This window comes from Panthera tigris, chromosome A2 (genome assembly GCF_018350195.1).
Source record: "Panthera tigris isolate Pti1 chromosome A2, P.tigris_Pti1_mat1.1, whole genome shotgun sequence".
Lineage (NCBI taxonomy): Eukaryota > Metazoa > Chordata > Mammalia > Carnivora > Felidae > Panthera > Panthera tigris.
The window spans coordinates 114,457,742-114,483,162 of record NC_056661.1 but is presented as its reverse complement, the minus strand read 5'-3'; the positions used below and the strand labels follow the sequence as shown (position 1 = coordinate 114,483,162).

The window sequence follows — 25,421 nt, the reverse complement described above, 5'->3', positions numbered from 1 at the left end:
AGTTCATGGTGAGGCCCTAATCCCCAAGGTGATGGTATTTGGAGGTGGGGCCTTTGGGAGATAATAAGCAAAAGAGTAGAGCCCTGTGAAGGGGATTAGAGCCCTTAGAAGAAGAGACACGAGAGATGGTTGCTCTCTGCCATGTGGAGATAAAGCAAGAAGGGGAGATAGATCAGGAAGAGGGCCCTCACCAAGGTACCAGTCTTGCTGGCACCCTAGTCTTGGACTACTACCTCTAGAACTATGAAGAATTTCTGTTGTTTAAGCCACCCAGTGTATGGTATTTCTTAGAGCATCCCAAGGTGATGAAGTTGTAGGAATGTGGTACCTTCCTTAGGAATTTAAAAATGACTTCCAAAATTCTGTATTGGGGAAGATTTCAAACCTACACACCTAGAGAAAATAGTATAATGAGCTCTCAGGTACTCAGCTCCAGAGATGATCAGCATTCTGTTCTTGTTTCATCTGTATCCCTTAACTTTATTGTTATTTTCTGTATTATTTTAAAGCAATTCAAGGGTAACTGATGGCACAGAAAATTTGTTTGACATATTACACATAAACATAGGGATATTAGTTTGTTGTTATGCTGTAAGAAATTACCACAGACTTGGTGGCTTAAAACAACAGAAATTGATGCTCTTAGAATTGGCTCCTGGCTCCTGATGCCAGGAGTTTGCGATCAGTCTCTGTGGGCTAAAGTCAGGTGTTGGCAGGGCTGGTTCCTTCTGGAGACTCTAGACGAGAATGAATGCATCTCCTTGTGTTTTCCAGCTTCTAGAGGCCACCTGGTTTTCTTGGCTTGTGGCCTCTTCCTCCATCTTCAGAGTGTATCATTCCAGGCTCTGCTTCTTTTGTCACATGATCTTCTGACTTGGATTCCTCTTGTGCCCCTTTTATAAGGACCCTTGTGAATACATTAGGCCCATTTGGAAAATCTCCCTGTCTCAAGATTTTAAAATACATCTGCAAAGTGTCTTTTGCCATAAGAAATAACATTCACAGGTTTCAGAGATTAGGAGGCAGACACTTTCGGGACCATTATTCAAACTATGACAATAGGACGCTGTGCGGTCAGCACTCAAATGTCAAATAAATGGCAGGGCTACAATCCCAAGAGTGAGGACTCTAATCACAGGGAAAAGCATGAAGATTAAATTCCTTAAAACCTGGAGGGATCTCTATTCAAATAGTCTTCAAAAAAATTTTTTTTTAATGTTTTTATTTTTGAGAAAGACAGTGTGAGTGGGGGAGGGGCAGAGAGAGAGGGAGACACAGAATCTGAAGCAGGCTCCAGGCTGTGAGCTGTCAGCACACAGCCTGACACGGGGCTCGAACTCCTAAACCGTGAGATTATGGCCTGAGGTGAAGTCGGACGCTTAAGCGACTGAGCCACACAGGCTTCCCTGGGTGATCTCTATTCAGAACATAGCTTATCATTTTGTGTAGAGGATGTGGCATCCCCATCAGATAACAAGGAAGAAGGAGACACATGTTTGTGTCAGGCTTGGTGCCTTTTGAGACATAAGAGAAAAGACTGCTGTGGTCTAGCATCAGATTCAAGATGATGCCAGTATGTGCCTCATCTCATGTTTGACCTTGGCTAGCTGATAAAACGGTGCTCTCTTGGGCCTAGTGCTATTGTGATCTCCCTTCCCAGAGCTGCTGAGCCCTGCCCTTCCCCTTGTTTGCTCCTACCTGTTTTTATAAGCGTTTGTTGAAACTGTTGGAGTCCCTGCTGTGTGCCACAGCTGGATCTGCTGCATGGAGCAGCTTTGTATTGTATCAAGTCAACTTCTCTGGACTCTACAAAAAAATGGGACTCTTCCTTGCCCTGATTTTCCCTAAATCTTTCCAATGTCCTGCTTACTTTCCATATAAATGTGGGGAAGTGTTTTCATAGAATATAAGACAGAAGTGATGGGGTTTCCATTACCAAACATCAAGCAAGCCCCAGAACGACAGAGTAGAAAGACTGGGAAGTTTGCAGGCAGCTCCTTGCAGACTGAGACTTTGTGTAAAGATGATTCCCATTCAGAGCCTCTTGCCCATCTGTGGTCCTTTGAGGATACTTGTGAGAACCAGTGCCTCACCCCATAGTTTATTATAAATGCACTTATGCAAGGGATATGTCCTTTGGCTGGAATTTTTATCCTCCTCTATAGTGAACCACTTTCCTTCCTTAACCCCACCACGCACTTAGTTTCAGAGCTTTTGCCACACGTGTTTTCTAAGAATCCATTCTCTCCTTTCTCTCTTTCTTAATTCCTATTAATTAGCCATCTAACTAAATGTCATTTCTTTTTTGTTTTTCACTGTTTATTTTTGAGAGAGAGAGAAGGTGGAGGGGAGAGAGGCGGGGAGAGAGGGGGACAGAGGATCCAAAGCAGGCTCTGTGCTGACAGCAGGGAGCTTGATGTAAGGCTTGAACTCAGGAACCATGAGATTATGACCTGAGCAGAGGTCAGATGCTTAACCAACTGAACCATCCAGGTGCCCCAGATGTCATTTCTTGTACAAATCCTTCCATTTTTCTGCCATATTTGCATTATTAGGTGTGTCTCCTATATTTCTCCCATACTTAGCACTATAGTACCACTTAGCACTTCATATTTTGTCTTCTGACTTTTTGTTTTTAATTTTTAATGTTTATTTTTGAGATAGAGACAGAGTGCAAGTGGGGGCAGAGAGAGGGGGAGACAATCTGAAGCAGCCTCCAGGCTCTGGGTTGTCAGCACAGAACCCGACACGGGGTTTGAACTCAGGAACCGAACCGTGTGGTCATGACCTGAGCTGAAGTTAGACGCTTAACTTACTGAGCCACCCAGGTGCCCCTTCTGACTGTTTTCTGTTCCCACATCAGACCCTAAACTTTGGGGGCAGAGGACATGCCCCCAGTCCCCCACATGTTGTTCTCAAAGAACCAGAACATTCCTTGGTGTGGACTAGCTGATCACTATCCATACCCTGAACATTTATTGGTGGGAAATGTACTCAACTCTGTAATAGATTAAAAAAATAATAATCTCACTGGATTTAAGGGGTAGAGAAGGTAGGTTTAAAGAAAGTAGAATGTAGGGGCGCCTGGCTGGCTTAGTTAGAGGAGCATGTGGCTCTTGATCATGGGGTTGTGAGTTCAAGACCTATGTTGGGTGTAGAGAAACTTGAAAAAAAAAAGTGTAAATTTTTTGTCCCAGGTTACTGAGTTTTATTGAAGTAAAAATCAGTTCACTGAAGTTTTTTTTTCCTTAAATGATGTGTTTATTTTTTTGAGAGTAAATTGAAAATTGAAATCTTGATACAGTTGAAGAGCTATAGGGAACTATGTTGGGCTCTTCACTAGTGGGGAACAGGTTGTGCTTTTAGAAAGATTTGTTGCAGTGGGATGCCTGAGTGGCTCAGTCATTTGAGCATCTGACTCCTGATTTTGGCTCAGGTCATGATCCAAGGGTTGTAAGCGTGAGATCAAGCCCAAGTTGGCCTCCATGCTGAGTATGGAGCCTGCTTAAGATTCTCTGCCTACCCCCCTTTGCCCCTCTTCCCTGCTTGCATTTCCTTTCTCTAAAAGGAAAATAAAAAGATACCTTGCAGATATTTTATCTTGCTTTGGCTACTTGTTTTAAGTTAATCTCTCTACCCATAAAGGGTTTGAACTCAGAACCTCTAGATCAAGAGTCACATGCTCCACCGACTGAGCCAGCCTCTAATAGTATTTTGACTTAAAATTTAACTTTGTATTTTGGGGGAAGCGCTTTTCTTTTTTAATTCTTGTTAATTTTTTTTAGTTTTATTTAGTTTTATTTTATTTAGTTTGAGAGAGAGTGAACATGAGTCGGGGGGGCAGAGAGAGAGAGAGAATATTCCAAGCAGGCTCTGGGCTCGATCTCACAAACTGCAAGATTATAACCTAAGCTGAAATCAAGAGTTGGACATTTAAATCCAACTGAGCCACCTGGATGGCCCCCTGCCTTTTCTTCTCTTCTCTTCTCTTCTCTTCTCTTCTCTTCTCTTCTCTTCTCTTCTCTTCTCTTCTCTTTTGTTTTCTTTTCTTTTCTTTTCTCTTTTCTTTTCGAGAGCGTTCAAGCGCAGGTGAGCCAGGGAGGAGGGCAGGGGGAGAGAGAGAGAGAATGAATGGATGAATGAATGAATTAATGAATGAGTATCTTCAGCGTGTGGAGCCTGATGCAGGACTTGATCGCACAACTCCAGGATCACCACCCAAGTGGAAATCAAGAGTCGGTCGTTCAACCAGCTGAGCCACCCAGGCGCCCCTCTCTTTTTTTCTTGTTTAAAGAAAACCCTCAGAAATGTTAGTGTCGAAGGAATGAGTCACAAAGACTCAGAAGCATCGAATGATGCTCCTTATGGCTGTGTTATTGAGCAGGCTGTGCCCCCAGATGCTCGCCTCATTAGGATAGATTAATGTTAAGCTCTCCTGAGTTTACACCCATCATTACCTCTGTGTTCTCCTTTCTCAGCAAATCTCATGCCCATCAGATCTGAGCCTGTTCTGTGTACTTCCACTGAGCCTGATCTGTGTACTTCCGATACTCCAGTATTGTTGAACATGACCTGAAGTTAGCTAGCTGAACAAGTATTTCTGATTTCAAATAATCTTCATGACTTCTTTTCCATAAAAAACATGACAAAATCATGTTAATTTCTTGCTTAACTAAACATGGGCGAATATTTCATCACCTACATCTTTGTTTCTGTAAGCTAAGAATTTTACCCTGACTTGCTGTTTAATTAATGCATGTTTAATAAGAGGACCTTTGCTCATATGCTTCCCTCTGCTGCTAGAGACAGAGCTTTGTAGTACAGGATAGAGCCTTTCTACTTGGAACAGTTATTTTCTGCTGACTGGGTTCAGTGTTGTTTTTTTATTGAGTTTAAGGGTCACCTCTATCTTACGGTATAGAGTTTTAACTTTACCCCTGACTTCATACTTAATTTTTTTAACCCTGAATTTCTTCTGGCTTTATTTTTCTCCTGGAAAAAAAAAAAAACACAAAACTCTTGTGTTGACTGTCTCTTGTAAGTTGTTTTATCCTTTTGGAAAGTAGTTATTTGTAAGTCATGTAGGGTTTTTTTGTATCTAAAACACCTTGGTGTATGAACTAGATTGATGGTTCTCTCCTTTTAGAAAATCAGCCTTTTTTATTTTTGTTAAGTTTATTTTGAGACACCACGTGCATGAGCCAGAGAGGAACAGAGACAGAGGGAGAGATAGACTCCGAAGCAGGCTCCACACTGTCAGCGCAAAGCCCAACACAGGGCTCAAACCCACCGATGATGAGATCATGACGTGAGCTGAAATCAAGAGTCAGATGCTTAACCAACTGAGCCATCCAGACGCCCTGAAAACGAGACTCTTAATAAGACTAGTTAGTTCTTAAAATCCAGTACATCCAAGAAATTGTGGTATGCACATATGTAAGATTCATTACTCAGTTTAACAAAAAATCATGAAAGAGTGAATGGATTTGTGTACCCCTTACAGTAACTGTGGCCTCTCAAGGATCCGATCCATTGGTCAAGGATCAGTGGTGGGAAGTCCAATGTGCTTGGGTTGCCATGCCTCCTTCCTGCCACAGCAGGGGGACTCTGCAGCAGAGCGACTCTTTTCCTGCTGAGTCTAGATTAAGCCTCAGATTCCTTCTTAAACAATATTTAAAATAATCACAACCAAAAGCTAAATGCACGAAGCTAAAATGCACAAAGAACATTATTCGTCTCCTTAGGTAAATGATATTTTAAAAGCTTATCCGTTTCAACTTCTATAAATCTCTATTAGGTTCTGTTTCCTTGAGGTATATCTGCTACCTTGCTCATAGATACAGCTTGTCCCACTGTGTGAAGAGAGCACAGGGAGTACATTGTTGATCTGAGATGTACCTGTCCAGATCATTCATCGGTCCTGCCTGTGTTCTACACCTCTGACCTCTCACAGCTTGTTTTCCTTTGGGTGTATGGTTTTTGAGTCTCTGAGAGGGCAGGGTTCACAACTGAGTATAGTATCCTACATGGATCTAAACTGTGCTGTCGCAGTGTAGGACTTGTCCTCTTCTTGACATTTGTTCAGTGAAGGAGAGAGGACATGCCCGCGTTCCCTGGACATGACACTTTGATTACAGTTGAACTAGCTTTTAGGTATTAAGAATTTTAAAGTATTACTGATTTACATGTTAAAAGGTGTAGAGGTGTCTAAGAATGAGGTTCTGCCTCTTAACTATGCTGTTTGGTGCTAACTTGAAGAACCAGTCAAGGTGATGAGTAGTGATGTGATGGGCACAGAGTTTCTGCAGAGGAAGGGCTCTTCTGGAAGACCATGTGGGCAGAGAACATGCTGGATTGGATGACAGCAAGTTTTCCTTGATGCTGGAAGTTGAAGTAGGTTAGCTCTAAGCAAGGTGATGTGACTTGCTGAGTGCCCCCTAAAGTACTGAGATATCAGGTTATCCTTTCTGTGAACTCCTGAGAAATTGACCACTCACCATCTTGAACAAGGAGCTATGAGGAGTTCATTTAAATTTTTAAAAAATTCTAATTCTAATTTTTAATTAAAAAAAATACTGAATATAGTTGAAACACAGCATTAAAACACCTGTAATGCTATTATCCGTAAGTAACCATTATTGATAGTTGTGTATTTTGTTGAGCTGTGTATAGGGTGAGCTAGTTAAGTGTCTTTGGATTTTTCCTTTAAAATGGTTTTCCATTTGTGATACTTAGAATATCAGCTATTTCTTGAGCTGAGCCTTTGTGTTATCCGGGACTCTGAAAAGTTTACTGAGGGGTACCTAGGTGGTTCAGTTGGTTAAGTGTCCGACTTCAGCTCAGGTCATGATCTTATGGTTCATGGGTTTGAGGCCCGCATTGGGCTCTGTGTTGACAGCTCGTAGCCTGGAGCCTGCTTTGGATTCTGTGTCTCCCTCCCCCCCCCCCCCCAAAATAAATAAACATTAAAAAAAATTTGTGAAGTTTACTGACAGTGTTTTCTTTTCTCATTTGAGGTTTAGCCAAGCGTTGGGAATTTTTTTTTTATAGGTCAATGAGGGTAGGGACTGCTGGTCCTGCCTTCTTGGCCACATCTGCCACACCGTGGGCAGTATTGGCCATCCATTTACTACCAAGCAGGAACTGTGAATGTAGAGAAGAGCAATCTCTTTGTTTTTTGGTATGTTCCCTCCACCCCCCCAAATAACTTCTGGAACCAGATACCTCGTCTTTTTATTTTTATGGGGCTAGCCAAGCTGGTTAGGACAGTAGATGACACCAGTGTTGTACATTTAATGTAAGAGCACTATATTTTATACCATGATATCCTAGAATGACTATAAATGAAATTTACTGGGTTCAATTTTTAGTTTTGTTTTGAGATGGTTAGCAATGAATGTACTTGCTTCTTGAACTAAATCCATTAAAAAATGTTTTTTAATGTTTGTTTATTTTTGAGAGAGAGACAGAGTGTGAGCATGGGAGAGGCAAAGAGAGAGGGACACAGAATCTGAAGCAGGCTCCAGGATCGCAGTTGTCAGTGTAGAGCCCAACGTGGGGCTCAAAGACACAAACCGTGAGATCATGACCAGAGCCGAAGTCAGATGCTTAGCCGGCTGAGCCACCCAGACACCGCACTAAATGCAGTTTTTAATATATGTCTATTTATTTTGAGAAAGACGGAGAGCAACAGCATGAGTGGGGACAGGCAGAGAGAGAGGGTGAGAGAGAGAGAATCCCAAGTAGGCTCCATCCAGCTCATTGCCGAGCCCACCCCCACAATTCTGGGATCATGCCCTGTGAGCCAAAACCAAGAGTCCGATGCTCAATGAACTGAGCCACCTTGTCGCCCCTTAATGCATTTAAGAGTAAGGGCTAGAAGTGGTGGTTAATGAACATTCACATACAAACCGTAACATTCCTTTGTCTTGTGCAAGTTCTTACCTTGATTTTATTTTGCCTTCTGTATGGTACAGTTTATTCAACAAGAGTATGTATTGGTCATGTCTACAGACAACTGTCAGTGTTTATTTTATTTCTACCCACAGTGTGTGTTTGTTTAAAATCATTTGGATGAAACATTTGAGTTACTTTGCCTTGGTTTGATGATACTTGGTCCAAAGGAAGTCCTCTGTTGTACCTTGGTCTTTGTTAACACAGTTCTTAGTTTGGTGTTTTGTTTGGGTCTCAGTTCTCAAGAAGTTAAAAATAGATCTTCATGGGCCCCCAGTAATAGGTCAGAATGTCTGAGTGTCTTTCAAAGCCCATCACAGCTATCCTAGCTGTCCTGGCACAGAGTGAAAGTGTTACGGAGGGGTGAGGCTGTTTTAGTAGGCACAAAATTGAGATTAAAGAAAGGCAAAGATGAACCTAAGGTGATTAGGCTTCTTGGCCAAAGTGAGTCTTACGCAGTATGGAATTGTGGCTTTGGCATCTTTGTGCTGTATACCTTAGACCAAGAGGAGGGATGGGAAGGGATAAGGCATGGTGGTGTACTTTGAGATTCTGTGTTTAGTTCTAGCTGGCATCTGAGAGATTTCATTCCTGTGCAAGAATGGGGTTGTCACAGAGAGGTTGCCTGCTACCCAAATCTTCCAACCAGCCCTACTTGGCACAGGTGTAGTGGTTTACTCAGTCAAGTGGTATTCTTTGCTTGCCTTTGGCTCAGTTGTTTTATCTGTATCTTTAGCTATTGGTCAGTCAGGACAGGTCAGGTTTTGTTTAGTTGGTACTTTGGTTTTGAACTGCTTTTTTTCAGAAGCCCTGACTAAAGTAATGACCTACAATGCCTCTCTGCCCCCATTATAAGTAATAAAGATATGTTAGATAAAACTTGGCAAGTAAATGACAAAAAGTCTTGGTGTGTTCTCATTTCTATGTAGGTATACATATAAGTTGAATTAGCATATTGGAGTGTAAATTTTTAGGCCCTTTGTGGTTACAAAACTTCTGTTGAAATTTTGCAGTTCTTAATACTTATCCTAGTAATAGATGAGAATAATTGTTCACCCTTATTCTCTCCAGCATAATTTGTGCCAAATAATTTAAAATCTTAGCCAAGCTTATCTGCAAAAACTGATAGTATTATTTTAGTTGACATGTTTACCTAACTTTGACCAGTAGTGAAACTTTTTAAATGCATGTTGACTGTCTGTCTTTGGCTGTTAGTTCTATTTCTGGCCTGTTTACTCAGTGTATGTTTGATAGGACTTTTCATACTTCCTGGGCAAGCAGTATTTATAATGTGTAGATAGTAAAGATTTATCATCTAATTTCTTTTTTTTCCCCACCTGTGTAGGCTTATAATTTTATAAAACAATACTGACACTATTCCATGTAATTTCCTCCCATTTGTTCTTCCCTCTTAAACGTTTGAGCCTCTTCTCATGTCAAACGTTCATGGTAATTCTCATTTTCTTACTGATTTATAACAACTTAAACCGTATTACTAGATTTCTTTCTTTTTTTTGGGGGGGGGGTTAATGTTTATTTAGTTTTGAGAGAGAGAGAGAATCCCAAGCAGGCTCGGCACTGTCAGCCGTGATTCAGGGCTGGAACTCATGAACCATGAGATCATGACCTGAGCCAAAGTTGGATGCTTAACTGACTGACCAGGTGCCCCTAAAGTACACATTTTTGAAGCATTCAATTTAAGTTTTGGCAGAGGTATATACTTGTGAAACAATCACCACAATAAGAAAAAGAACATAGCTATTGCCCAAAAGTTTCCTTATGCCCTTTTAGTACCACCCATTCCTCCCCTCAAGCACCTACTGCTCCGCTTTCTGTCATTATGTGTTAGTTTGCATTTTCTAGAATTTTATATAAAGAGTCCTATGTACTCTTTAGGTCTGGCTTCTTTCAGTCCACATAATTACTTGGAGATCTACCCAAACTGTGTGAATCAGTAGCTCATTCCTTTTTATATCCGAGTAGGATTCCATTGTGTGGGAGTACTACAGTTTGTGTATTGGTCCGTTGGTGGACATTTGGATTGTTTTGTTTTTGACTATTATAAATGTGATAGAAAAATTCATGTGCAGGGCTCTGTATGGATGTGTACTTTTGTGGGGACACACTTGGACTTCCAGAGTTGGTTTGAAGATGATTTTAACCTAAAGACATTCGAGACTGAACAGATTTCGAAAGAAGCCTATTGAGGGTTTCCTTTATCTGACTGAGGACAGAAACTTCTGGAGGCTGACATAAATACCTTTCCAGGGGAGTTTTACTGGCCTGAAAAAAGACAATTTGCTCCTTTATAAACAAACATTATCACAAGCCTTAGCTCCCACGGGTTCCAGCAATGAAGCCTTTTCTCATCCCTCCTTATTCTCCATCAAGTTAGCCATATAAATCCCCAGCTTTACTGGAGAAACACTTCTTCTGTGTTTCCACATGTGTATATGAATAAACTCCCCCCCTCCCCCCCATTAATCTGTCTGTTGTCAGTTAAATTCACAGGCTCCCCAGTCATGGAACCTAAGTTGGTAGAGGAAAAGAGGTTTTCCTCCCACACTTGTATTTCTCTTGGGTGAATTCTAGGAGTGGAATAGCTGGGTCATAAGGTTATCTAATTCTTTTAAAACTCTGCACACCTGTGCCAGGCTTATTTATATGGCCAACAGTCTACTTGACTTGAAATCATATTTAGATCCCTGTACACAATTAGCTAAATAAATATCATTAGTGCAGCTTCATAAAGTGTATTTTATTAAATATTTCTCAGTACACACATTTCTCAGTAGGTGAGCATAATATATGTGTAACATTTAAGAAACTGCCAAACTGTTTTCCAAAGTTGTACCGTGTTATGTTCCCACCAACAAGTTATGAAAGCTTTGCTCCTGAAGTGTACAAATTCAGTGGTTCTTAGTATATTCATTGAGTTGTGGAACATCACCACTATGTAATTTTAGAACATTCCCATCACCTCCAAATCAACCCTGTATTCATGTAGACTCACTTCTCTTTTACACCTCTCCAGCCCCTGGCAACCACTAATCTATTTTGTCTCTGTGGATTTGCCTATTCTGGGCACTTGAAATACACATCATACAATACGCAGCTTTTTGTGACTGCTTCCACTTAATATGTTTCAAGGTTCATGCGTGTTGTAACATATATCAGTGCTGCTGCCTTTTTTTTTTTTTTTTTTTGAGTTAGGCTCCACGCCCAGTGTGGAGCTTGAACTCAAAACCCTGAGATCAAGAGGCAAATGCTGTACGGACTGAGCCAGCCAGGAGCCCACTTCATTTTTTTTTTTTTCTTTCTAAAGTAAACTTTAAATTTTAGAATAGTTGTAGATTTACAGAAAAATTACGAAGGTCATACAGAAAGTTTCCATGTACATGCCAGCCAGTCTCCCCTGTTATTAACGTCTTATATTAGTATGGTACATTTGTTCACATTTAATGAACCAGTGTTTTGAGGTCCTAGTTTATAATAAACTAAGGTTCATACTTTATTCAGATTTTCTTAGTTCTTACCTAATGTTACTCATGTTTTCCTGGATCCCATCCAGGGTATCACATTACATTTAGTTGTCATCCCTCCTTAGCCTCCTCTTGGCTGATAGTTTTTTAGGCTTTCCTTATTTTTGATAACCTTGACAGTTTTGAGGAGTGTTGATAGGGTATTTTGCAGAATGTCTCTAGAAGACTTATCTAAAACTTATCTCGTGATTAGACTGGAGATATGGGTTCTGGGGAGGGAAACCACAGAGGTAAGATGCTGTACCTGTTACATCATATTAAGAATGTATACTGTCAACATGACTTATCACTGTTGATGTTAAGGCTTGATCACCTGGATGAAATAGTGCATGTTGGATTGCTTCACTGTAAAGCTACTCCTCTTCCCGACCCCTGTCCCAATCCCCTTTCTATATTGTATTCATTGAAAGGAAGTCACTGTGTATAGCCCACACTCAGAGAGTGGGGAGTTATGTTCTACCTCCTTAGGGCAGAATATCTAACATAAATTATTTGGAATTCTTCTCCATGGACATTTGTCTTACTGACCTGTATATATACACTTCTATGAATATATCTCTTTGTAATTAGAGTAAACTAAATATTACTTGTTCTTCATCCCTTTTTGTTGCTAAATAATAATCCATTGTGTAGCTGTAACATTTTGTTCATTCACTCATCAGTTGATGGACATTTGGATGGTTTCCACATTTTAAATATTGTGAATAACGCTGCTGTGAACATTTGTGTACAAGTTTTTGTGTGGGCATATGTTGTCATTTCCCTGAGTAGGGACCTAGTATAGCAATTCCATCAGGAATTGCTGACTCCTGTGGTAACCCTATGCCTGATGTTTTGAGGAACTGCCAAACTATATTCCAAAGTGATTAGATCATTATACAGTCCCACTAGCTACTAGTAAGGGTTCCAGTTTCTCTGCATCTTTGCCGTCCTTATTTTAGCCATCCTAAAAGGATACAAAGTGATAGATATCTCATTGTAGTTTTAATTTGAATTTCCCTAATTACTAAAATTATTGAACATTTTTTTCATGTATTTGCTGTTCATAGATTTTTTTTTTTTTGGTGGTATGTTCTATTTAAATCTTTTGAACATTTGAAAACTTGTTTTCCTACTGAGTTTTGAGATTTCTGATTATATATATATGTATATAAATCTATAAAGTATGTATTCTGATATAAGCTTTTTATCAGATAAGTACTTTGCAAATATTTGCTTCCAGTCTTGTCATTTGTGTGTCTCCTCATTTTCTTAAAAGTGTCATTTAAAGAATATAGGAAGTAATTTTCATTTTCTTACTGATTTGTGTCAACAGTATGCTCATTCTTTAGCCATATTGGTAGATCTTTAACTTGAAAAAATGTTTCACATCTTTAAAGCTTTCTAAAATGGGTAGTTTGAAACGTATACAGATTTAAAGAGAGTAGTATAATGATTGACTCCATGAGCCTATCCCCTAACTTCGATTATCATTTTATGGCCAATCTTATTTCCTCTATATGCTACCCCTCCCTTCCAACATTAGATCCAAATAAGGTCCATACTTTGCAGCTGGTTGATTTCTCTTAAGCCTTTTTTTTTTTTTTTTTTTTTTAGTTTATGTATTTTGAGACAGAGTGTGCACATGTGCACAAGTAGGGAAGGGGCAGAGAGAGAGAGAGGGACAGGGAATCCCAAACAGGCTCCATGTTGTCAGCACGGAGCCTGACAAAGGACTCAATCCCATGAACTGCAAGATCATGACCTGAGCCAAAATCAAGAGTCAGATGCTTAACTGACTGAGCCACCCAGGTGCCACCCCCCACCCCCGTTTTTTTAAGATTTTATTTTTTAAGTTATCTTTACACCCAACATGGGTCTTGAACTCACAACCCTGAGATCAGGAGTCTCCATGCTCCACTGACTGAGCCAGCCAGTGTCCCACTTTTAAGCCCTAAATCTTTGGATTTTCATTCCATTTTGTTACCTTGCTATTTGTGCAAGAAACTGGATTTTTTATGCTGTTACAATAGATGAGTTGATTTTACGCTTATAGTTTGGTTTCTCAGTCCTCTGTATTCTTGTGAAGTGGTAGTTAGATCTAGAGCAGTGATCTTCACTTTGGCTACGTGTTAGAACCACCTGGGGAGCCTCACAAAAAATTTGAATGTCCAGGCCATATTTAAATTAAACATAACTGATTAAATCAAAACTCCAGGGTTAGGGCTATTTTAGCTTCTCCGAGTGATTCCACTGGGTTGCCCACAAAAAGTTGGGCGATATGCAGGATTTTCTTTTTCACCGCCCCCCCTCTCTTTTTTTTTTTAAAGCAAGAATAATTCATAGGTGGTAGTACAAATGTGTGTCAGGAAGCACATACTTGGTTTTCTTTTTGTAATTGAGCATCCGTAGTTTTTGAGTAATCGATTATTTCATGAAGGGAGGCAAAAAGGGACATTTCAGTTCTCTCCTTTCATTTGTTAATTGAGACACTTTTATAAAGAGAAACTTTGGCAGAGATACTCTTTGGTTACTGTGAGATTCATTTCGTGCAATAAAGGCAATGTTTGATTCTGTTTATTTACCAGTTCTGGGTTCTTCAGTGGTAACGAAGACTTATAAATATTGGAGTTTATATACTCAGTACTTGAGTTTATAATATTGATTTGTGTCTCAGTCTATTTTTGTTAGCTTTACTGATAGTTTGTCTTGTTTTTAGCTGGTGGGAGCTCTTTCAGGTTGACTCCTGGGTCCTTTCGCCAGTACACCTGTGTGAAGAAAGCAAAGAAGCTAACTACATGTAAACGACACCAACGTGTAAACTAAAAGTTACTCTCATTTTTGTAAAGAAAATACATACTGCTTAAATAACAGGTCAAACAAAGTGAAAATTTCCATTGACTAAGAGGTTTAGTGAAGAAGTTTCTGAACATGCTTTAGTTTTTGGCTATACACATGTGGTTATTGACATACATGGAATGACCTAATCAGCACTGTTTTGCAGACCTAGTTTTCCGTGTCTGTCAGGTGTCTTGTAGAGATCCCTTCATGGCCATTCTCTTTTAATAGCTATATAATTGGAAGAGACTAATTTATTTCTTTTGTTGGTGTATAGATTGTTTCAAGTTTCTCATTCTTAGAAGTAGGCCCCCCTTTTCTTATGGCTTCATTGAGATAACCACATGTCTGACAATTTTCTGTTGAAGGTGTACAAATCAGCGGTTTTTAGTATATTCACAGATAATGTGTAACTGTCACCACAGTTAATTTTAGAATATTTTCTTCAGCTCAGAAAGAAATCCTGTACCCTTTAGCTATCACTATCACCTCTTTCCCTCACCTACCTTTTAGCCTTAAGCAACCACTCATCTTTTTGTCTATATAGAGTTGCCTATACTGGGCATTTTATTAAAAGACCATCATTGTAGTCTTTGTGTCTGGCTTAGACTTAGCAGAATGTTTTCAGGGCATCTCTGTGTTGTAGCCTCTATCAGTACTGGCTTCCTTTCTGTTGCCAAATAATACTCCGTTGTATGGATATACCACATTGTGTTTACCCATTTATCCATTGAAGGACATTTTGGTTGTTTCTACTTTTTTTTTTGGCTATTGTGAACAATGCTCTTGTGAACATTCATGTGTGTGAACATGTTTACATTTCTCTTGGGAGTCTTGAAGCAACTGTTTAAGGTTTTGAGGAACTGCCAAACTGTTTTTTTAGAGTGGCTGTACCGCTCTGGAATTTACATTCTTAGCAGTAGAGCTCCAGTTTCTTAACATTCTTTGGTCGGTTGTCTTTGTGATTATCTGACCTTTTGATTATAGCCATCCTAGTGGATTTAAAGTGATCTATCATTGTGGTTTTGGTTTGCATTTCTCCAGTGACTAATGATGAATGCCAAGTATCTTTTCATGTGCTTTTGGCAATTTGTATATCTTCTTTGAGGAAATGTCTGTTCAGGTCCTCTGCTCACTTTTATTTTATTTTTAAATATTCTACTTAATTAATATGCAGTGTAATATTAGTTTCAGGTGTACAATATAGTGATTCAGCAATTCCGTGCATCACCCAGTGCTCATTGCAAGTCTACTCCTTAATCCCCATCACCCATTTCACTCACCCACCCTCTACCCATTTTTAAATTGGGTTGTCTTTTATTATGGAGTTCTTTATATATTATAGACATGTCACTTACCAGCTATATGGTTTCCATGTTGGCCTGCATGTAAACATGTAAACCCATCCACTCACTTGTCCTAATATTTGTCCTATACCTCCATCAGTATTCATTGAATGTATGTGAATAATTAGTGTTAATGACTAGCTTATCAGAGTGATCTATGTACTTAGTGTTTCCACACCTTGCTTTGCTTAAGGAAAATGAGTCATTTTGTTACAGGGTTCTGAATTTTGATTTTTATACTTGTCTTAGGTGTCATTAATGAACAGGGCCATTTTTGTTTGACTTTAGAGGTTATAATACAACAATCACACAAAAAGTGGTGGGGGATAATTATTGGGGTGGCAGATGATGCACTGGTTGTGAAATAAGTGAGTGTGTATTTAGCTTGACTTCTGGTCATAAATGAAATTCTGACAGATATGGTGCTTGAGTTTTTTTAATTTTAGAAAAATTGCTAAAAAATTTTGGTTTTTTGTCTATAAAATAAGAACTCCCCCCCCCCCCCCCATGGCATAGCTGAATCCTGGGAAATCTAGTCTTGGAAAAAATGTGGTGAGATTAAATTTCATTTTACTCAGAAAGTCTGCACTATTCTCTGAAATAGAGGAACATTTTTTTCTGTGGACCTGTTCTTGTGTTTACAGATTATGACCTATGTGGTGAAATTTTAGTGAATGGCACAAATAATACATCTTTGCCCAAGAATGATTGTTAAAATTGTTGAGAAAATATGATGTTAATTTGTAACTTTGACTTTTGAGGTAAATTTGAAAAATCAGTCATCACTTTAATGAATACAAAGAACTTCTATTTTCCTATTTTCTCTACTAATATATAAGCTTATCCAAGTAGAGAGTAGATGATGCATCCTCCTACACCTGTCAACCAGCTTCATTCAGCATTTATCCACTTTCTGCCCTTTTTGTTGGTGTTAAAGAGCTTTTGAAGAATAATTTTCCATTCAGTGTGGTGATCTTTCAAGAAATGTACATTTTGGTGTAATGATCACTGGCTTTAGAGTCATGGGGGTTCTGAATCCCAACTCCCCATGTCCTTGCTGTCTTGACTGGGCAAGTGGCCTTTTCCTCTTAGAAGCTCAGTGTTCACATCTTGGTAACAGGTTTAATATCTACCTCTGAAGGTTGTCTGGATGATTAAATGAGCTAATGTATGCAGAGGATCAAAAGAATGTTTGTTGCTAATTATAGCATGTGAACATAGAGCTGCCAGTGAGAATGGGATCACCGTTGCCATGCTGGATTTCCAGTCTGTAACTGTGTGCTGAGGCCTACTGTAGATCTAACAGTGAGGTAGAGTCTAATTCTGACGTAGACAGACGGATGGCCCTTCTGTTCTCTTCTATACTTTCCTATGAATAGAAAAGACAAGCCCTAGGATTAAATACAAGGTGCTTACTATGGTGGATGGGGTGAGGACACGTGTACTAGGGTTCATAGGGCTGCCATAACAAATTCACACAAACTGTGAGAATTAGAACAACAAATCTATTCCCTCACACTTCTGGAGGCAAGCAGTCTGAAATCAAGCTGCTGGCAAGCCTCTCTCCTCACTTCTGGTGGTTGCCAGTAGTCTTTGATATGTTTGGCTTGTAGATGTATCACTACAGTCTCTGCCTAGGTGGTCACATTGTGTTTTCCCTGTGTCCAAACTTCCCTCTTATAAGGATGCTGCTCATTGAGTAGCATTCACAGATACTGGTGGACTTGAATTTTTAAAGGACACAATTCCACACATAGTACAGGGAGCTAACCAAGACTATGGGTGATCAGGAATAGCAATCTAGCAGGTAATACGATCTAAAATGTGCTTCATTTTAAAAGTGGTTATTAAGGAATTACAGATCTTGTTCAGTTTACTGTGGGATTATGTGGGAGTAAACCCATCATAAGTTGAGAATATCGTGAGTCAAAAATGCATTTAATACACATAACATGCTGGGGTGCCTGGTGGTTCAATCGTTTGAGTGGCCAACTTTGGCTCAGGTCATGCATGGTCGTGAGTTTGAGTCCTGCATCAGGCTTGCTGCTGTCAGCAGCTCTCTCTGCCCCTCCCCTGCACGCACGCTCTCTCTCTCTCTCAAACAATAATACATAGACTTAAAAGAAAAATACACCTAACCTACCAAACACGATAGCATAGCCTAGCCTACCTTAAATGTGTTAGAACACTTAACATTAGCCTACAGTTGGGCATAACCATCTAACAGAAAACTCGTGTCATAATAAAGTGTTGAATACCTCATGTAATTTATTGAATACTATACTGAAAGTTAAGAATAGAATTTTTTTAAGTTTATTTATTTTGGGAGAGAGCAAGCAGGGGAAGGGGCAGAGAGAGGGACAGACAGAATGCTAAGCAGGCTCTATGCTGTCAGTGCAAAGCCTGACATGGGGCTTGAACTCACAAACTGTGAGATCATGACCTGAGCTGAGATCAAGAGTCAGATGCTTAACTGACTGAGCCACCCCCGAAAAACAGAATAGTTTGAAGTCCATCAGTTGTTTACCCTCTTGATCATGAGGCCGCCTGTGCTGCTGCTGCCCAGCATCACAAAAGAGTGTCTGTCCTACCACATATCACTAGCCCAGGAAAAGATCAAAATTAAAAATGCCAACTATACTTCCTACTAAATGCATATCACTTCTGCACCTTGGTAAAGTTGAAAAATCATAAATCTAATCATTGTGAGTTAGGGACAGCCTGTAGTTGGGAATGGGTGAGAGGTGAGGTTGGAGAGCGGTACATGATAATAGTCTTGAACTAAATAGTAAATAAAAACAGTAGTTTGGGTGGATTTTTCTCCCTGAGAGCCCTGGGTAAACTCAAGGGTTTTACATTCAAAATTCATGTAATATAGTGGATTTTTGTTGTTTTCCTGGCTGAATACATGGAAATAGCCTTTATATAATTGAGGAATTTAACAAGTTATTCCAATCTTTCTTAGAAATTGGTGCTCAGATTTCCAGTCCCACCTGCTGCTAGGATGTAGAGAGCTGCCCATGGCTTGGCTTCTTAGATAAACTCAGACTGATTCATTTGTGAGCAATAATAGAGATATGGCATCACCATGTGGATGGCAAGTATGTGAATGTATATTTTGTTAATTATTTCATTAAAAAATTTTTTTTTGACATTTATTTATTTTTGAGAGAGACAGAGCATGAGCAGGAGAAGGGCAGAGAGAGAGGGAGACACAGAATCTGAAGCAGGCTCCAGGCTTCAAGCTGTCAGCACAGCCCAATGTGGGGCTCGAACTCACAAACTTCAAGATCATGACCTGAGCTGAAGTCGGATGTTTAACTGACTGAGCCACCCAGTCGCCCTTATAATTTTATTTTGTTTTATATTCTTTATAGTGTTATATTAGTTTCAGGTGTACAATATAGTGATTGAACAACTCCATACAGTAGATGTATGTTTTGAAGTGACCAGGTAGAAGCCAGAAGAACGTATGGTTTCTACACCAACTATGTGCTGGGAATGGCAAACTCTAGACCGGACTCTGGGAATCTGTGCAGTTGGAGATGGAAGCAGTTAAGGGAGGAGTGGTTTGAAGACTAGAAAACTGAGATTTTATTTATTTGCAACATCTTTAAAAATCTTAGATGAACTTGGTTGGCAAGTAAATAGAGCTGCTAAGAGGTGAACTCGATTTCCTAAAAAGCTTGCCATTAACTACATTGTCTTCTAACTTTTACTTTACTGTTAATGTGTACCTTCATTACTATTAAAAGGTTTAAAATTACTTGAGCATACCCACTTCTAGTCCCAATTCTTCAGTAATAGGCATTATCCAAGTTGGAAATAAAATATTTTCTAAATGGCACATAACAGGATTATGTTACAATCAGAGGGGTAAGATCTGGGTGAAAAGCTTGTGCAGTAAAATTTTGGACCAAAAGTAGTACTCAAGAGCTAATTAGCAGTTTTTAAGTATAGCAAATATATAGCTGGGCTCCAGGTTAGGCTTTGATCTTGAATAATACACACTACCAGTGACTGAGAACGATGGGTGAGTGTGGGGAAACTCCGGTTTGCCCCGTAAACACTCTTGCCCCACTGGACCAGTAAATTTCAGAAAGAAGAAATCCCACAAACATCTGTTTGGGTGTCTTTTATCAATAGCTTGGCAATATTGTGATGATTTGTCCACCCCACTGTTGAAAAGCAACTAAACTGGGGCGCCTGGGTGGCGCAGTCGGTTAAGCGTCCGACTTCAGCCAGGTCACGATCTCACGGTCCGTGAGTTCGAGCCCCGCGTCAGGCTCTGGGCTGATGGCTCGGAGCCTGGAGCCTGTTTCCGGTTCTGTGTCTTCCTCTCTCTCTGCCCCTCCCCTGTTCATGCTCTGTCTCTCTCTGTCCCAAAAATAAAATAAAAAACGTTGAAAAAAAAAAATTAAAAAAAAAAAAAAAAAAAAAAAAGAAAAGCAACTAAACTTAGGAAATGAATGTCTGTCCTAGGAAACAAATAGCAACGGAGGGAAGGATTCCGCTTCTATCCCCACTTTTTCTCTCTTCTAGCACTGTCTTAGCAGGGTTCGGGTCGGTTATAATGTGTTGGTGTGGTAAGGATCTTTCTTTCCTCTGCCCAAATAATTCATGCACTTGGCTCTGCCCTTTGTTCATTTGTTTCTCTAGAACTGTCTCCAAGTGAGAGCCTTAAGGATACGGGAGAACACTATTTTCTCGGCATTACTTTTTTTTTTTTTTAAACAATTTAAAGGCCAATATAATCCAGTTTGATGTTGTCATTTTTTTCTTGATTGTAGGATTACATGTTCATTGTACAATATTCGGAAAAAGAGAAGGAAAGAAGAAAAAGAGTCTTTCTTCCCAATGACAATATTGTTAAATGACTCCTAGTTCAATCTGGTAGGATAGGCATTTTTCAACATGGTTGGATTGTGTTATACGTAGAAGTTTATACTGTTATGTCTTAAACATTCTTTTTAAGAAAATGGAGCTATAATTCACATACTATAAAACTCATATATTTTTTACAGTTTATTTTCAAAGAGCGAGACAGAGAAAGGGTGCATGAGTCAGGGAGGGACAGAGAGAGAGAGAGGGAGAAAGAGAGAATCCTAAGCAGACTTTGTGCTGTCAGTGAGGCTCAATCCCACGACCGTGACATCATGACCTGAGCCAAAATCAACAGTTGGGCGCTCAACTGATTGAACCACCCAGCTACCCCATACAATTCATATTTCAAATCAGATATTTCAGTGTTTTTTAGTATATTCACGAGGTATAAAGAACCATCACCACCACTGTGTAATTCTGGAACATTTTCCATTATTCCAAAAAGTAACTCCATAGCCATTAATAGTCACTGACCTCCTTTCCTTGGCAGCCTCTTCCAGCCCTTAGCAACCACTTTTCTATTTTGTCTCTATAGATTTGCCTGTTCTGGAGACCTTATATAAAAGGAATTATTATAGGGTCTTTTTCACTTAACATTTTGAAGGTGTATCCATGTTATAGTATGTACTTCATTCCTTTTTATGGCCAGACAATATTCTAGTGTATGATTATACTATATATTGTTTATCCATTTATCAGTTGCAGGTATTTTATTGTAAGGCCCCATAGAACCCAGTAGAATAACTAATGCATATCTGAAGGACTAATTCTTAGGGGAAATAGTCTTTATCAGTATTGACTTTGGAACCAACCTCTTTTTTCTACTCCAGCTGTTTTTATTTTTCATTTTAAAAGAAACTTTAAATAGGGGCAATGGATAAAATGCCAGCATCTGGGATGATCTACCACTTTTGGAGGCCACTGTAATCTTGGGTATTTTTCACCTCATGAGATGAGTCACTTTTTTTCCCTTTTTCTTTTTTATTATTGTTTTTAATGTTTTTGAGAGAGAGTGCAAGTGGGGGAGGGGAGAGAGAGGGAGACACAGAATCTAAAGCAGACTCCAGTCTCTGAGCTGGAGTCAGCACAAAACCCAACCTGGGACCCAAACCCACAAATCACGAGATCATGACCCGAGCTGAAGTTGGATGCTTAACTGACTGAGCCACCCAGTTGCGCCTCTTTTTTTTTTTTTTTTTAAGTTTATTTTGAGAGAGAGAGCGTGCACACACAAGAAAGGGAGAGAGGCAGAGAGAATCCCAAGCAGGTTCCACACTGTCAGCACAGAGCTCGATGCTGGGGTTTGATCTCATGAGCCATGAGATCATGACCTGAGCCAAAACCAAGAATTGGATGCTTAACCAACTGAGCTACCCAGGCACCCCTTTAGTGCCTTCACCCGTGATAATGTTGGAATTGTAATGAGGATTTAGAACTGCCCTCTTTTTCCCTCTAGTAATTTGTAGCTGTTTGGAGTAATAATCCCTATCTTTCTGCTCAAGGAGTAAATAAGTGAGTTATTGAGACTTGTGTTTACTTCTGGGATTCCTTAGTCTTTCTATGTTTGTTTGGAGAGCTGGGGGCTGAGGCCTGGCAGGATAACCAGGCAGTCACTGCTGTCTTAGTTTTCTGCTAGACTCTCTCCAGACTCTGTGGCGTGTTGGGGTAGGCCACATATAGCTTAGTGTTCAAGGTTTGGAGGCTGCTGTGATTGAGGGGACTGAAGAAAAGACAGCAGGTTAATAGCCTGTACTGTGGAAATCCATGCAGCAGTTAAAAAGAATAAGCTAATTTTGTCTTTACCAACATAGACTGACCACTGAGATGACAGATGAGAGGAAAAAAAAGCAAGATCAGTAATGTCCTACTTTTAAGTTACTTAAAATCTGCCTCAGTTTATTCATCTTCATAATGTGGAAAATAGCTACACTGTGACGAGTAATTGAGAAAATATATGTAAAGTGGTTAGAACTGTAATATATTTTATGAAAATTAACTTAAAACAATTCTCTTCTATGGGTGGATGTGTGACTAAGCATCCACACATACTTAGAAAAAAACTCGAGGGGTGCCCAGGTGGCTCAATGGGTTGGGCGTCTGACTTCGGCTCAGCTCATGAACTCACAGCTCGTGAGTTCAAGCCCCACATCGGGCTTTGGGCTGACAGCTCAGAGCCTGGAGTTTGCTTCTGATTCTGTGTCTTTCTCTCTTTCTGCTCCTCCCCTGCTTGTGCTCTCTCTCTCAAATAAATATTTAAAAAACAAAACTTGAGCTACCATTGACAGAATTATGAAAGTAATCATTTTAGAGTGTGTAATTCAGTGGGTTTCTGCATATTAACAAGACTGTACAGCCATCACCGCAAATTCCAGAGCATTTTCATCACTCCAGAAAGAATACCCTACCTGTAAGCAGTCACTCCATTTCTCCTTTCTCTCAACCCCTGGAAAACACTGGATATATCTCTATGGATATACCTATTTTGATAAATGGAGTTGTATAAATATGTTACCTTTTATGTCTGGCTCAACTTGCACTTAGGGTAATGTTTCCATGGTTTATCCATACTATAGCAGGTGTCTGTATTAATTTCTTCTTATGGTTGACTAATAAATACTCCATTTGTATGTAAACCCTACATTATCCACTGGGGTTGCTTCTCCCTTTCAGCAATTGTGAACAATGCTTGTTAGGAACATAGGTGTACAAATAGCTCTTTGGGTACCTGCTGTCAATTCTTCTGGGTATATATCCAGAAGTGGAATTGTTGGATCGTGTGGTAATTCTGTTTTTAATTTTTTTTGAGGAACTGCCATAGTGTTTTCCATAGAGGATGCACTATTTCACGTTTCTCCCAGCAAAGTATGAGAATTCTAATTTTTTCACATCCTTGCCAAGACCTCTGTTATTTTCCTTAAAAAAAAAAAAAAAAAATGATACCCATTCTAATGGGTGTGAAGCAATCTTACTATGGCTTTCATTTATATTCCCTTAATGATTGGTGGCATTGAGCATCTTTTCATGTGACACATACTTGTAAAAACATTTGGAGAGACGCATCAGACTGAAAGTGATTTCCTTAAATGTTTGGGGGAAGTAACTGGTTTAGAAGCAGGTGGTCAAAAGGGACCCTAACTTTATGTTACTTGGAGTGTTTTACAAGTATTGCTGTTAATAAAATGTAGAACAAATTAATGCTGGTTAATACTTTAATCTGATTGAGATATATAGAAATACAGTATTTAGCACTTGTAACGAGGGCTACGTAGTCTTGTTGACCCTTGGGGTTGATAAAGTTCTTTTGCATCAAAGGCTGATTTTCATCTTCCAGCATTGAAAGGATTGAACTGGCTTCAGTATGTGTCACTATATTTTATTTTGTGTGGGGAAAATGAGGCAATGTAGTTGACCAAGTGGTTAACAATGTGGGCTGTGGAATCTGACAGTGGGGGTTTTAAATCATTTGTCTATCACTTAACTACCCAAGTTGAAACACTGTTAACTTCCCCTTGTCATAATTAACGCATCTATTAAATGAGATGTTCCCTTATGGGATTTTGTGGAATGAGATGAGTTAAAATAGATAAAATATTTAAGACAGTGCTTCTACTGGAAAGCACCCAAATGTTATCAGCCATAATTCATTACTGAAAGAAGGCCAGTGTAGTTGGAGAGAGTGGCATTAGATGATGAGCATGTCACACAGGGCCTTCAGGGCACTTGTTAGGGATTTTGGATCCTTTCCCCAATACAAAGGGAAGCTCTTAGAGTTAATAGTAGGGTGTAAGTTGATTAGCTCAACTTTTAAAAATCAGTTTAGGGTAGTACGGTCTAGTAGAAAGAAAATGCAGACCACTTAACGCAATTTAAAATTTTCTAATTGCAGTGTTGAGAAAGTAAAAAGGAAAATAGGTGAATATTAACTTTAATAGTATTTTAATATGTCTGAAATATTACAATTTTAACATGTAATCAATTATTTAAAAAATTGAAATATTATGTATTTTGTACTAATCAAATGTGGCTAATCCACTTTTCAAGTGCCCAGTAGCCACATGTAGTCAGTGGCTAGCACACTGACAACACAAGCCTCACTGTTTGAGAACAAACCATTGAAATCAGAAATGAGTATGGAGAGACGATCTTGGAGCATTCTACAGTAGTGCAGAGAGGTAGGTCATGGAGGCTTGGTCTAGTGTGGCAGAAGAGAGCAGCATGCAGGCCCAGAGCAATGTGTAGGTGGACTTTTACTGATGAGCTTCTTGGGGATGAGGTGAAATTTTCGAGGCTTTAAAGCAAGGTTTTTGGTATTTGTAACTCTAGACGGGGTCACCATTGACTCTAAAAGGTAGGAACAGGAGAAGTGAACACAGCATTGGGTTTGGGCATAGATGTCCAATCATAAAGTCCAGCCCGGTAGGAGCTCCTGAGGGCTTGTCTTCTCTGACTTTGAGCTCTGTGTGTGTCTTTGGTAACCTGGCCTTTTGTCTCTCTTAGTTGCTCTGATCACATGACTTTATAAAATTCTAAATTACTGTTTCTTCCTCATGTTAGGGGATCTAACTTGCGGAAGTTGAGGGTGGCTAGAAAGTTATGAGTTTGCTCTGTGTGCCTCTAATGCTGGGACATTTTTGTGGGATGATGGAGGCAGAGATGCCCTCTGGGTTTTATCAGTGATAAAGATGTTTGCAACATGACTTGTGAGGTTGTGGAAGATTGGGTCTGTGTGTGTTGGCCTTCTGAAGTTGAAATTTGTTTACAGAGTTGGATGTGAGAAAATGGTTTGTTACTCAAATAAGTATGATGATAACAGTTTAGGGAAATTTACATTAAGGTGGATCTTTTTGTTGTTGTTTCTTTTAATAGAGCAGGTGCAGGA

The 25,421-nt window shown here is 39.5% G+C and overlaps 1 protein-coding gene across 2 annotated transcripts in view; it reads left to right on the top strand.

Moving 5' to 3' along the window:
- The window catches only part of IGF2BP3 (insulin like growth factor 2 mRNA binding protein 3), a 153,783-nt gene that overhangs the window by 75,619 nt on the left and 52,743 nt on the right, over positions 1-25,421 (top strand). The window contains exon 1 of one of the 2 annotated variants that reach the window (XM_042968193.1): positions 18,676-18,759. The exons of the other annotated variant lie outside the window; for it this stretch is intronic. Within the exon in view, the coding sequence (XP_042824127.1) occupies positions 18,736-18,759 (24 nt within the window). The 5' untranslated portion in view covers positions 18,676-18,735. Of the gene's footprint in view, positions 1-18,675; positions 18,760-25,421 lie in introns of those variants that run through there. 2 annotated transcript variants of the gene reach the window in all.